Source organism: Bufo bufo, chromosome 3, assembly GCF_905171765.1.
Source record: "Bufo bufo chromosome 3, aBufBuf1.1, whole genome shotgun sequence".
Classification (NCBI taxonomy): domain Eukaryota; kingdom Metazoa; phylum Chordata; class Amphibia; order Anura; family Bufonidae; genus Bufo; species Bufo bufo.
The window spans coordinates 45,173,479-45,188,322 of NC_053391.1; the positions used below are offsets into that span (position 1 = coordinate 45,173,479).

Genomic DNA, 14,844 nt, shown 5'->3' on the forward strand with positions numbered 1-14,844 from the left:
TGTATAAATGCATTCTGAGCTGTGTCACTGAGCTTTCACAAAAGTTTTCTTATATCACAGCGACTAGAGATGAGCAGTTATCAAAAATTAGATTCGGCTTAGCCGAAGTTCTCAAAGAAATTTGATTGGTTATGAATTACTTTGTCACGAATCGCATTCTATTGTATGTAGCGGTCGCAATAATGAGGAACAGAGATCGCGCCGTTCCCTGTCACGGAACGGCTCAGATGCCATGTTCAACGCTGATCGCGTCATCTGACAGTCACATTGAGGGCTTTCAGGGTTTAATCAAGGGTCAAAAACAAAAAAAAGACATACTCACCTAATCCATTTGCTCGCCGAGAGGCCGTTGCAGCCATCTTGATTGAAGAAAACACGCCAAATCTCATGCGCACTGACATGATTACGTCATCACGCTGGCCGGGGTGTGGTGACATCACTGATGGCGTCACCTTGCCCTTCCAGCATAATGACGTGGCGACGTCACATGTCAGTGCTCATGAGATTTGGCACATTTTCTGTAATCAAGATGGCCGCAACGGCCTCTCCGCGAGCAAATGGATGAGTTGAGTATGTATTTTCTTGTTTTTGCCACCATTTCAGGAAAAATTTATTCGTTACCACGAATCGCAAGGAAATTCGGCTTCGCGACTAATCAAATTTTTCCTGAAATTCTGATCGAAGTCCATTTAGATACTTTGATTCGCTCTTCACTAATAGCGAGGGTTTTGATGGGTGGTGGTCTGAGTGCTGAGAAGTGCTCACATAGCGTGTTGTCTCTCCTTGCTGCAGAAGATGAGCTCAATATAAAGTCTATGCTCTTAGCGATTGGTGGGGGTCTCAACGCTCATACCCACGCAGATTAAAACTTTTTTATAAGTTGCCATGACAAAAGTTTTGTGAAAGTCCAATGACCTTTTAAAGGGTTATTCAAAATTGGAACATTTATGGCATATCGATAGGAGCAGGTCCCACCTCTCACCCCTATCTCAAGAACCAGGCTCTGGTGTGAACAGACAACAAACCAAACATATCCCTCTATTAACCACTACGGGACTTCGAAAAACAGCCAAGCACTGATTCAGCTATTTTTGGAAGTCCCACAGTGGTAAATGGAAGGGTGTGCATGCATTGTTCTCTCTTCTTGAGACGGGAGGAAGTTCCAGAGGTAGGATCTGCTCCTATCATAAATTTATGGCATATACTATAGATATGCCATAAATGTTCCAGATGGGAATACTTTTAATAGAAGTCAGACAGCCTGCGATCCGCATACATACATGGGTCATAACTAGGGTCATACTGTACCACTAGCAAAATAATGTTTCCTCCAGTGGCACCAGAGAAGTTCTGAGAACATACCAAAGGTCTAGTCTTGCAAAGAAAAACCCACATGGTCTTGTAGAGGAAATTGATCCCCTAGAGCAGTGATGGCTAACCTTGGCACTCCAGCTGTGGTAAAACTACAACTCCTAAGATGCCCCCATTGCTTGGCTGCTCTCAGAACTCTATAGAAATAAATGGAGCATGCTGGGAGTCATAGTTTCACCACAGCTGGAGTGCCAAGGTTAGCCATCACTGCCCTAGAGCTTTGTCACTAAGTCTCCATACTATGGAGTACTTCCAGTAACTTCCCACACAGGACTGGTCTCTTTAAGGAGATTCAGCACCCCATCTAAGCCCCTTCCAATGCATCTTGACTCACAGGGAACCACTTCCAATAGGTGGTGATGGCTAGATGGGTCTTTTTCTTGGGAGATACCTCTTTGTACATTCGTTTCCCATGGAGCATTGCCAATAAGTCTCCATGCAGGGTGGGTCTCTTTAAGGAGATTCAACACCGTGCCTCTAGTAAACACTGTTCTACTGCACTCTGGCCTCCTGCCTGTCATTCCGTACCTCACCATTTAGGGCACCGCACTTTCCATAGGCCTGAAGACTCCACTCAAGCTGTATAGCAGGGAAAAGAACTACTACTCCGATCCTGTGGACCCTCTTATCACTGTTCCAGCCCTGGGAGTGAGGGAAGAGGATCCAGCCACCATGAGTGCCGTGACAACTACTACCACTAATGCCACTACCATTCTGATGCTCCTCTCCATGCTCCCGCTGAGTTGCTGTAAGTGCTGTGCACTTTTGACTGTGGTCATCTCTGCTAATGAAGAGGCGAGGCTAGCGGTATTTGTTTTCATAGAAAATATATGATTCTGTGCCCATGTCTCCAGGAGAAGCATAGCCAATCACAGCCAAATGGCCACAACACTCAGCTTCTGCACCTCCTTTTCAGTGGTCGGGGGGAAAGGGTCTCTGCATCCATATAACTGATCTAAATAGAGGGTGGACCCTGAGAATATTTTTTTCTTGCGGACCTAAGGTACCCAAAATCATAAGTTAATAGATTCACAACAGCAGCTAAACCAACATCCTCATGAAATAACATTAGAAATAATGACAGTAATTTCTGCAAACCTGGAACATGTCAAATATCACAAATAATATTGATGACTTTTTGAATCAAAGAAACAGACCCTAGTGGCAAGTGATTATCTCCAAAGGTGTCTCCAAATGTTTGTTTTCCCCTGGACCCTTGGGGCCTACGATTGCATCAGAGCCTGGGCCCACTGGAGGATCCTCTGGTGAGCAACTATGACCCTGGTGGTATACACAGAAGAGAAGGGGCCTCATAGTAAATTTCATAGTGGACCCCCTCATTACAATATTGACTAAAACAAGAGGTGCTGGTCTAATCTTCATAGCCCCTGTGCCAATTCCATACTTACCAACATTCTTGTTGGTAAATTTGGTTCATTTGAGCCCCACCCCCTAGGAACGCTCCAAATCTGCCTCAAAAGAACACTTATTGAAGCCCCACCCATTTTCCACCTAGGACAGCCTGAATTTCCCTGGATTGCCTCCGACATTAGGAAGAGACCCTGCAAATTTGGGACTGTTGTTGTCAACTATGCAATTCCCCAATCCCTGGTTTGCAAACAATGTGGTTCCTCTGAAGGGTGGAGTCCTATAGTAGTACAGTACATGCCACCGAATAGATGGGTTTAACAACTGCTGTACCCTTTCTTTCAGAGGGCTCCAAACCAACTAGATGGCCCTGCTGTGGGTATGCTGTGCAACCCTAATTTTAGAAATAGTACTTAAAAGAATAAGTAAACCCCATGGTTAACTTCTGTCAGACTAAAAGGGCCATACAACTAGAAGGGCCACCATGTAGACTGTGTACTGATTTGTGATTTGCCGTGTATCCACTTGTCCGGCTGTATACCCTGGTAACTGTCCTATGGCTGTTCGAGGATCACAACATTATATAACAAAGTGTGCAAAGTGGACATACACCAACCATATTGTACCAGACGGTCAAGAGGAAAGGTCAAGATAAATGGTGGGTCAACAAATACAGTCGACATGTACAGATGTAGAAGAGCTGAGTTTCTCAACGAGCAGACTAGAGTTAGTTGACACACCTCATTATTATGTGCCGCTAAGATAGGCCACAGATGTAAGAAAGGTGTGAATCCCACCTTCTCTTCAGAATGGGACCCTGAAAGTGAAGGAGAGCACACCACGCATGTGCGGGCTCTTCTCCACTCACACACTCTGTTATTTTTCGAAGTCTCATGGCAGTAAATGGAGCGCAAGCCACACACATGTAACCTTCTCTGTAATCACCACCACTATGGGACTGGCAGAAATAGCTGAACCAACGTTCAGCTATTTTCGGAGCTTTGATGGAGGGTAGCTGTACATGTGCATTCTGGAGACCGGCGTGCGTCCGAGAACTGGGACTGCACCTATCTAACTTTTGTGGCATATCGTAGAGATGAACACAGGGATTCCCCCTGGTCAAGGACTCTCCTCTATTAGCAAGAATGGAAAGTGGCTTCAAAGAGTCACTCAGGAGGACTGGGAATGTCCATACATTGTACAGTCAACCCATTAATTCTGATGGGCACCATGTAACTCTTCATTTTCCTTTTCCCTTTGGTGGTGCTACAGGGAATTGAATCACTTGCAGATTACAGCTGATCACTGGGGATCGGAACGTGGACACCCTGTGCTCAGCTAAAGGACAACCCCTTTAAATAAAAAACTCAACTCTGCTACATCCATATACAACGTTTCTACAGAAAACTACAGTGGAACGGGGCTGACACTACACAGCAAACATGACAACATAAAACCTCAAAAACAGATCAGACAATCATTTCTTTTCATGTAATTGCAGTTTAATGACCTGGTTCTCGTCATTTTATTCGATAATACATTAGTTAGCATTCATCACGTCTTACGTGGTCACCCTGTAGCTTCGCATCACGTTAGCACATGTTACACGTTGCCTGGAGTCACGCTAAGCAGCATTCAGAATTCACAAAATAACTTCTATAGTAGGATTTCAGATGTTTTTTCCCTTGATTTTCACCTTTTTGGTCTCTCCAGCCAAGAACATGAGGAACGTCGGTGGGAATGTCCGAAGGAGGTACGTAGACCATCCCTCAGTAGACCAAAGCAGGTCGTGAGACATGGAAGGAGATTGCCTCTCATAAATAAAGCCATTCCACAATGGATGATAAAATGAAAAGGAGCACGTTAACGCTGATTTAAACAGGCCCTGGGGTGGTTTTAGGAGAATAAAGCTGATGGAGCATAAGAGGATTTAATGAGAACGAACAAAAAAAAAAAGTGTCTAGAGCCCCAGGTAAATACTGAGAGTTAAAATCCGAACGCAGTGGAAGCCTGGTTATATCCGATACAATTAATGTATTATCTTAATATTCTGCCAGTGGGACATACTGTACCGGTATCAGACTTGAAATATTAATTACATATTTTTAACTAACTTGCCCAGGTTTGTGATTTAAAGGGTATGTATACCATTACAACCATTTTTCTTTTATTGCACCAAAAGCCTAAAATAAAAAAAGAGGAAATGTTGCATATAGTCTTGATAAAAAAAAAAAATCTGACGTTTTGTGTTTACAGCTCCTATGCAAGTCTATGTGTTTCGTTGGTTTCTGACTACAAACAAATCCCCTGTGTAGTCTGATCCTGAGGTTATGGTTTTACTCCCTTCGATCTGCCCCTCAACCTGCTCAATCACTCGAGCCGCCTCTCTGGTGGTCCTGATGGTCTTCGTTTTTGGCACTGCATCAACGATGCTACGGCATGTGACCGCTGAGGCCAGCGATCATATGGAGTATGACGTCACAGCACCAGAAACAATAATCACTGGTGGGCACATGTCATGATGGCACATCATTGCTGGATTAGGAAGAACAATATTTCCACCAGTAGTGCTCTCGGAAAGTGTTGGCATGGGAGCAGTAGGGAATTGGTAAGGTATTCCATTTTTTTTTGTTATTTTATATCGTTGTAAATTGTCATGGTTGAACAACCCATTTAAAGAATATCTTGTTGCCATGGATACATTTTCTAACCTCTATTGCTATACCAATGGGATACTCAGGCAACCGGTCCCTATTAACCAGTCTATCTTAAATTACTCAGGTCTTTAGCTGAATTTTTTTAGAACCAACTTTGCGTTAAAGGTGTTTTTTTTAGGAAAATAGTTTTGTTTTTTCCACCATGTCCAGCCAGTACAGAAAGTGGGGAGTAGCAGTAGGTAGATAATGGATCAGTGGAGGTGAATAATGCTTTTTATTTTTAACATTTTCCAAAACATACTTTTTAGTATTTAAATTCACCCCAGAAAACCGCTTTAAATTTATAATATTTTTATTTTGCTCCAAAACTCCTGCATAAGGGCTCTTTCACACGACCGTATGAATGAATCCGCACCCGTTCCACAATTTTGCAGAAAGGGTGCTGACCCATTCATTTCAAAAGATGCGGACAGCACACGGTGTGCCATTGTTCCGTTCCGTGGACCCACAGCATGTACTATTCTTGTCCAAAATTGTGGACAAGAATAGGCATTTCTATAATGGGCCGTCCGTTCCGTAAATTGTGGAATGCACACGGACGGCCTCCGTGTTTTTCTACAACTTGCGGACTGCAAAATATGGCGTGGTCGTGTGAGTGCGCCCTAACATTAAGATAAAAAATACAATTCTGGTTTGTCGGGGAGCGGTTACTGCATGCTGTTTTATTATTGAGGTCAATGTAGAAACAGTCTGCAGTAAGCTCCTGAGCTCCCACTAGTGGTGGCTGCAGGGAACCAGAATTTAATATTTTAATGGGATGGGATTTGGAGCTTTTCATACAAAAGAGAACTATGACCTTTTTAAAGAAATATTAAGAAAATCATCACCGAATTGTGGACCTATTTAAAGGAAAAAAAAGATATAATGGTGTTGAAGGGAAGTCATTTAATTTGCTTTGTGTATGGGATGAACCATAACCTTTTACACATTACGGTCAATAAACTGCAATTTGAGACATTATAGACAATAACTATAGGACAGAGGTAAGAAACAAATACCACAGTATCAGGGGCAGGACACTACATTGATGTACAAACCTTTTTCCAAACTTTATTTAAATGACTAGTAGTTTCTCCTGCAGCCTTGAGAAAATGAAAAATTTTTCATTAAATTCTAAACAAAATTACATAGCAAATTCCAACTCATATATAGAAATACAATATATTTTCTATTCCATGACCTGGGTCTTCAGAGCGCTTCTGCTGAAGGGGTTGCACAGGATTAGAAAGACATGGCTGCTCTCTTCCAAGAATAGCGCCGCACCGGTCCACAGGTTGTGTACGGTATTGCAGCACAGTTCTATTCACTTTAATGCAACTGATCATTCATTTCCACCCAAAATCCAGAAATAAATGTAGTAATAGTTGTCTTGGTCACCACCATGAATTACAGATGCTTACAATTATTAATATTAGTGTCCCGTTACATGGGCCAAGGATCGGGCCTATTATTGGGAATGAAGGTTTGTAGGAATGGTCATGCCGCCACTCATCTGACTCTTTTGTTGGGTGATCGAATCTTTCATGTCTTTTGTCACCAGCAGGTCACATATGCAAAGAGAATGGAGGACAAATGATCGTAATAATGATCATTCATCCCTCATTCACTTTTCACTGGTGTGTGAAAGTCCCTTTAAACAAGCGTAGATCGACTTGTACAGTATATTATAGATCGGTACTGATTATTGGCCCGGCATCTACCATGACACTTAGGTATAATATGACCTTAGGCATACGTGCCAACCATCTCACTTTTTGTGGAACAGCCCCACCAAATGGACCTTAAAGGGGATGAGCCATATGCAAATTGACCCAATGTCTGATGGACAATCCTTTACAGACTGGGTCAGGATTAAAAATGTTTCACAAATGTTTGAGGGGTATGCCATAGGGGTTGTCAATGTGAACCGTTACATACACCTCCCTGTTGTTCCCAACTCTGCCTGTTTAGGTGCCAGAATTCATCATAGTTTAGGCTCATGGACATCCATCCCCACTGTTCCTTCACAGCTAATGCTCTACTCGTATAAGAATCAGTCCCCACTGTAGTTCTGGCATTTTATTCATGAACCCAAAAGATCGGAACCTGCTGAGATTGGCAAATTCTGCAGTACCTGGTATTGTGGGGGGGAATACATTCAATATAAAGACTAGAGATTATTAGGCATGAATAAGCAATACTGATGGGGAAGGGTGTAAATCATGTCACATACAAGGTATTTCCACCTACGGAGATGTGTGATTGGAATATGCATTTTGGGCCAGTCCACAGCTCTGAAAGTACGGTAAATGGAAGGACAATTCAGAAAACAATCTGGAGGACTGCCAGGGAGGACCGCTGTCGTCCCGGCCACTCGCTACATGATGTAGACTGCTGGATTTAATTGGTCTTCATTTTTACAAGGCCGGCTGCTATGGAAGTTACAGATAAGCACCAAATAAACTAAAACAATAGAAGTATCTGAAGCGTGATAAGATTATTGTTACTTTGCTAATAGAAAGGAGCTATTGGCTGTAAATATCACAGGATACAGGATCTGGTGCTGCGCTTTACTAGAATAGAATTTCTCCGCTCCTTCTTTACAAGCTGAAGGGTCAAAATAATTTAATACCTTAAAGGCTAAGGACACCTTCGGAGCAATTTTTTATGATTACATTTCACTCGTGGGTTAAAAATAATTTTCTCAATTGGTCTTTATTAAAATGTTTCAGCCATTTTTCAGACACAGGGGTTAAAAAATGAGTCTGTGTGCAGAGTATCCGTTCACTCACTATAGCATGTCGAGAGGCGGCCAGAATAAAACTACGACATATCAGTTTGATAAGAGTTTAGTTATAATGAATGTTTATGAGGTCAGGAGATCAGAGATAAGGCTGAGAGGACTGAGAAGTAATATCCTGCAAACAGACTGATTCTGTTCACCAACAGATTTGCCTTTGGGCTAAACCTAAAGGGTGTTATCCTGGCAGTCCCCTGGTATTTAACCCCTATATATGGATCTGGACTTTGCTGCAGGGTGTCAGGTGGCCAGGGAGGCAGACGCAGTCTTGCCGGAAGCATGTCACCACGCGAAGACGTGTCTCTCATTCTCCCAGGGGTTCTCTGGTCCTCCGGTGGGACATCCCTCACTGGCCATAAGGGGCGAGGTGTCGACCTCTGGAGGGCGGAGCTAGTATAGGTTTACGCTTTTAAGCACGTGCGTCACTCTGTGGGATCCATTCCGGATCTTGGTGCTGCTGGGAGACGGGACGCCGGAACCCCTAGTGTCAGCTGTTGCCAGGAACCTCTGTTGTCATGTCTCCTGACTCAGAGATGTGGTGGGAGGCTCCCTCCTCTGCACACTCTCAGCCCTCACCTCTGCTTCCCCGGTCTGATGGTGGAGATTGGGTGTGACCTCAGCAGTGTCAAGTGATAAGTGGAGGGATATTTAAACCTGGTCTTTTCCCTCGACTCACTGCTGATTATTCAGTTGCTTCCCTGGCTCTGGATCTGAAGATATCTGGTGAGTGGTTTTTCTGGTTGTTGACTCTGGCTTTGGTTGTCTTCTGGTTCTTGTACCCTGGCTTACGTTTACTGACCATTCTTGTGTTCCCTATTGACCACTAGAGATGGCCTTGCGGTTCGCCCGGCGGTCGGTTCGCGGCGAACTTCGCTTGTTCGCGATTCGCCGAACATGCGAACATATGGCGATATTCTCGCTCGCCATATTCTTTTACATTGTGAAGAACTTTGACCCATGACACATCCATCAGGTGGTACAGGACAGCCAATTGAAAAGGTTTAACACATGGACATACCCCCTACCTTATAAATAGACCTGATCTGGCCGCCATTTTACATTCTGTCTTTTATCAGTGTAGGGAAAGGTTTCTGTGTGGAGCAGGGACAGGCTGTTAGGGACACCAAATGCTAGCTAATAGGTCCACAAAAGTCCTTTTAAGGACTGGTGTAGGTGTGCTATAGATAGGTGTGACTTACTGAGGGGTGTAATATACTTGTAATATACTTTCTAACATAGAAAGTATATTATAGTGCATTTGTATTGTGCAGCAGTTGTGTGCGGTTCGCGAACATTTCATCGCGTTCGCGAACCGTCCAGGCAGATGTTCGTCTATCACTATTGACCACTGCTTCAGTGTCACAGTATTTACTTTGGGGTTTTTTGCCCAACTGCGGCTGATGTGCCCAGCCACCAGCCGCCCTGCTACTGACACCTGGGAAGGGCTCTGCCAAAGTCCACCTTCCTGCTGTAGGCGGGTGAAGAGTACCCCGGCCCTCAAGGGTGTTCAGAGTGTGACGGCTTGTGCAAAGTGTGTCTGGTACCCTGAGTTTGCTGGCCGTCAGTTTGGCTTTTCATTACATTAGCATTACACAGGGAAGCAACAAGGCTGCTACCTCTTGGAGTAGTCTCAGTGTGGTTAACTGCTGACTCACTGGGGTCAGAGACACAGTGGCAGGGCACTGAGGGGTCAGGAAAAGTCATAATCAAGGAGAGCTGGCAGAGAATTTGCAATGCGGTCAACGTCCAAGGTCTGGGCAGGAAGCATGGGATGAGTACAAGTAAAAGGCACAGGTCAGGTCAGGCACCAGAGGGTCAAATAAGGGTAAACGGGCAGAGTCGGTACAGGGGCAGAAAATGAGAAACAGCAAATATAGCAAGAACTTAGCAAACTAAGACACATATCGCTCAGGCACCCTGCCATTAGGGAAGATGCCTTAAGTATCCACAAGTTGCCAGCCATTGGCTGGCGAAGATTATGGAGTGTACGCGCTGGCCTTTTGAGAGCACAAGGGAGTGCATACGCGCTGTACAGGCAGTGGATGAGGGCCTTGCCTGTAAACAGACCACAGCCTTTGTAGAGAGACAGAGAGGACCCATCACCTGGACCCGCCCCGGAGAATGGCAGCGGACACGGGTCCGGCCTGCGCTGTAAGTAAAGCAGGACAGCGGCAGTTGGAGAAGGCTTTTTGACTTGCTCCTTTAGGAACAGAAGACAAGAATACATTTGCTTTCACCATCCTGGGCGAGGAGAACTGTACAGCTCCAGCACTTCTCTGAATTCCCTGAATAATTACTCGGGTATTTCTGTCCACATTTAACCAATAAATCTGCCGGTGTCATTTTGTGACGCTTCGTTCATTAATCATGTTCAGAGGGGAGGACGGCAACATTTGCCTCTGAAGCCTCTGCCACTCCACATTCTAATTGTGACATTAATTTATACATGTGAGGATGCTCTTAAATGAATTGGATATTAGTCCCATTTTTCCTGGCACCGCGATCACCTTATTGAAAGAATTCCCCATCTTGTAAACTAATACTCCAGGGTGATGTGGTAAGGAAGGCCGCGCCTGATGTTTATTGATGCTCGGCTTTTAGTTCCTTGAGAGATTAGATCAGATTAGTTTTCTTGTAGGTTCAATATGTTGTTATTTACAGAGCAAAGTGCCCGAAATGAGCAGGAGCAGACTGCCCATTCTGGCTACTGTCCTCCCCTTGTAGCATGATTATAACTATTTTCTTAACCATATGTGCAGTATTATAGCAATTATTATTATTATTTATTATTAAAGCGCCATTCATTCCATAGCGCTGTACATATGATAAGCGGTGCACATACATAATACAGACAATTGCACTAATCATAAACAAGACGAGTTACAAACTGGTACAGAAGGAGAGAGGGCCCTGCCCGTGAGGGCTTACAATCTACATGGTATGGGAGAAGGACACAGTAGGTGCGGGTGAAGTTGGTGATGGCGGTATAGAGGCAGCAGGGTCACTGGTTGTAGGCTTGTCAGAAGAGGTGGGTTTTCAGGTTTCTTTTGAAGGATTCCACTGTAGGTGAGAGTCTGATATGTTGGGGTAGCGAGTTCCAGAGTATGGGGGATGCACGGGAGAAATCTTGGAGTCTATTGTGGGAAGAGGCGATAAGAGGAGAGGAGAGAAGGAGGTCTTGTGAGGATCGGAGAGTGCGTGTGGGGGTGTATCGGGAAAGTAGCTTAGAGATGTAGGGAGGGGACAGGGTATGGACGGCCTTGTATGTATTTGTTAGTACTTTGAAGTGAATTCGCTGGGCAATGGGGAGCCAGTGAAGGGATTGGCAGAGGGGAGAGCCAGAGGCGTAACAGGGTGAGAGGTGGATTAGTCGGGCAGCAGAGTTGAGGATAGATTGGAGGTGTGCGAGAGTGCTAGATGGAAGGCCACAGAGGAGAGTGTTGCAGTAGTCTAGGCGGGAGATGATGAGGGCATGGACAAGCATTTTTGCAGATTCAAAGTTAAGGAAAGCGCAGATGCGGGAGATGTTTTTGAGTTGGAGGCGGCAGGTGGTGGAAAGGGCTTGGATGTGTGGTCGGAAGGAGAGGGCAGAATCCAAGGTCACTCAAAGGCAGCTAACTTGGTTGATCGGGGAGAGTGTGCAGCCATTGATCGTGATAGATAGGTCTGTTGGGGGGGATGAGCAAGATGGGGGAAAGATGATGAATTCTGTTTTATCCATGATAAGTTTTAGAAAGCGAAAGGAGAAGAAGGATGATATAGAAGATAGACATTGTGGGATTCTGGATAGTAAGGTGGTGATGTCTGGACCAGAGAGGTAGATTTGTGTGTCGTCAGCATAAGAGTGATACTGAAAGCCATGGGACTCTATGAGCTGTCCCAAGCCAAAAGTGTAGATAGAGAAGAGCAGGAGAGAGCCTTGCGGGACACCAACAGAGAGGGAATGAGACGAGGAGGTGGTGCGAGAGTGGGAGACGCTAAACGTCCGGTGTTATATATAGGGATCAGTATTATAATAGCTATATTCTTATACATAGGTGCAGTATTATAGTAGTTATATTCTTGTACATAGGAGCAGTATAATAGTAGTTATATTCTTATACATAGGAGCAGTATTATAGTAGTTATATTCTTGTACATAGGAGCAGTATAATAGTAGTTATATTCTTATACATCGGAGGCAGTATTATAGTAGTTATATTCTTATACATACACTATAGGTGCAGTATTATAGTAGTTATATTCTTATACATACACTATAGGTGCAGTATTATAGTACTTATATTCTTATACATACACTATAGGAGCAGTATTATAGTACTTATATTCTTATACATACACTATAGGTGCAGTATTATAGTACTTATATTCTTATACATACACTATAGGTGCAGTATTATAGTAGTTATATCTTATACATACACTATAGGTGCAGTATTATAACAGTTATATTCTTGTACATCGGAGACAGTATTATAGTAGTTATATTTTTGTACATAGGAGCAGTATTATAGTAGTTATATTCTTGTACATTGGAGCAGTATTATAGTAGTTATATTTTTGCACAGTACATAGTAGGCAGTAAATAGTAGTTATATTCTTATACATAGGAAAAGTATTATAGTAGTTATATTCTTATACATACAGTATAGACGCAGTATTATAGTAGTTATATTCTTATACATACACTATAGGTGCAGTATTATAGTAGTTATATTCTTGTACATCGGAGACAGTATTATAGTAGTTATATTCTTGTACATAGGAGGCAGTATAATAGTAGTTATATTCTTGTACATAGGAGCAGTATTATAGTAGTTATATTTTTGTACATAGGAGGCAGTATTATAGTAGTTATATTCTTGTACATAGGAAAAGTATTATAGTAGTTATATTCTTATACATAAGAGTAGTATTATAGTAGTTATATTTTTATACATACGTAATCTATAGAAAAATGGGGAACCGCACTCCGTTTTAGGGGTGGTATCACCGGTGCCGATCAAGGGCTACTTAAGCCGTATCCAATTAATAAGAATTTGAGGCACTCAGTCCGTAGGTTATGCAATTCAAATAATTTTTTTATTTTTATTATTATTCATGTTTTCTGCACCATCCATATGCCCGTGAAAAATAAGGAATGACAGATTATTTCTGACCAGACGTTTCGGTCACGGTGGACCTTCATCAGTGGTCATGTTATCTGGAATATACATATTGAAGTGTTTTACATATACATGGAATGCAGAGCATGAAGTCACAAAATAAATAAAGTAACATAGAACAAAAAATAAATAAATTTAAATTACAAGCAAAATTTCATAGTGTTGTCGCAGCAGAGTGAATACTGTCCAGGGGTTGGTAAAAACATCTGAGTGTGCGTAATCGTGAAAAATTCATATATTTATAACAATCAAATGGTTAGTAAAACATGATTATCTACGCTGGAGGAAGTATAGGGGGGGCAATAGATAGAGGGGGGAGGTGTCCAGGGAGTACATAAGTAAATAAATAAAGCCTATGGGAGATATTGGGCATATTGATATCCCGCAAATGTCAGGTAAAGCAACCTGTAGTATATCCCATGGGATCTGTCGTATGGTCCCATGGATATTCACAGATGCATGGATTCTCAGAAACACAAACTTATGGCATACACAGTTGTGGCATTGTATTAATGAGATTATAAAGTTTCATGAGGAGCGTCATCAAAGCATTTACAGATCCATGGATTTACATAATAGACACATGGCTGTGGCATAGCATAAGTATGTGGTTTCATGGGAAGCGTCACCCAGATATAAAGCTATGTAGGAGCAAATATAGATGCACATAAATCACATAGACATAGATGCACAAAAATCACAGAGATCACATGGTGGCAGCATAGTCCACTATGCTGCCACCATGTGATCTCTGTGATTTTTGTGCATCTATGTCTATGTGATTTATGTGCATCTATATTTGCTCCTACATAGCTTTATATCTGGGTGACGCTTCCCATGAAACCACATACTTATGCTATGCCACAGCCATGTGTCTATTATGTAAATCCATGGATCTGTAAATGCTTTGATGACGCTCCTCATGAAACTTTATAATCTCATTAATACAATGCCACAACTGTGTATGCCATAAGTTTGTGTTTCTGAGAATCCATGCATCTGTGAATATCCATGGGACCATACGACAGATCCCATGGGATATACTACAGGTTGCTTTACCTGACATTTGCGGGATATCAATATGCCCAATATCTCCCATAGGCTTTATTTATTTACTTATGTACTCCCTGGACACCTCCCCCCTCTATCTATTGCCCCCCCTATACTTCCTCCAGCGTAGATAATCATGTTTTACTAACCATTTGATTGTTATAAATATATGAATTTTTCACGATTACGCACACTCAGATGTTTTTACCAACCCCTGGACAGTATTCACTCTGCTGCGACAACACTATGAAATTTTGCTTGTAATTTAAATTTATTTATTTTTTGTTCTATGTTACTTTATTTATTTTGTGACTTCATGCTCTGCATTCCATGTATATGTAAAACACTTCAATATGTATATTCCAGATAACATGACCACTGATGAAGGTCCACC

General features: G+C 42.7%; 1 protein-coding gene across 1 annotated transcript in view; it reads right to left on the reverse strand.

Annotated features, from left to right (window-relative positions):
* GRIK1 (glutamate ionotropic receptor kainate type subunit 1) overlaps positions 1-14,844 on the reverse strand; it is a 209,684-nt gene that overhangs the window by 93,936 nt on the left and 100,904 nt on the right. The window contains exon 9 of the mRNA XM_040422093.1: positions 6,494-6,538. Coding sequence (XP_040278027.1) covers positions 6,494-6,538 — 45 coding nt within the window. The remainder of the gene's footprint in view (positions 1-6,493; positions 6,539-14,844) is intronic.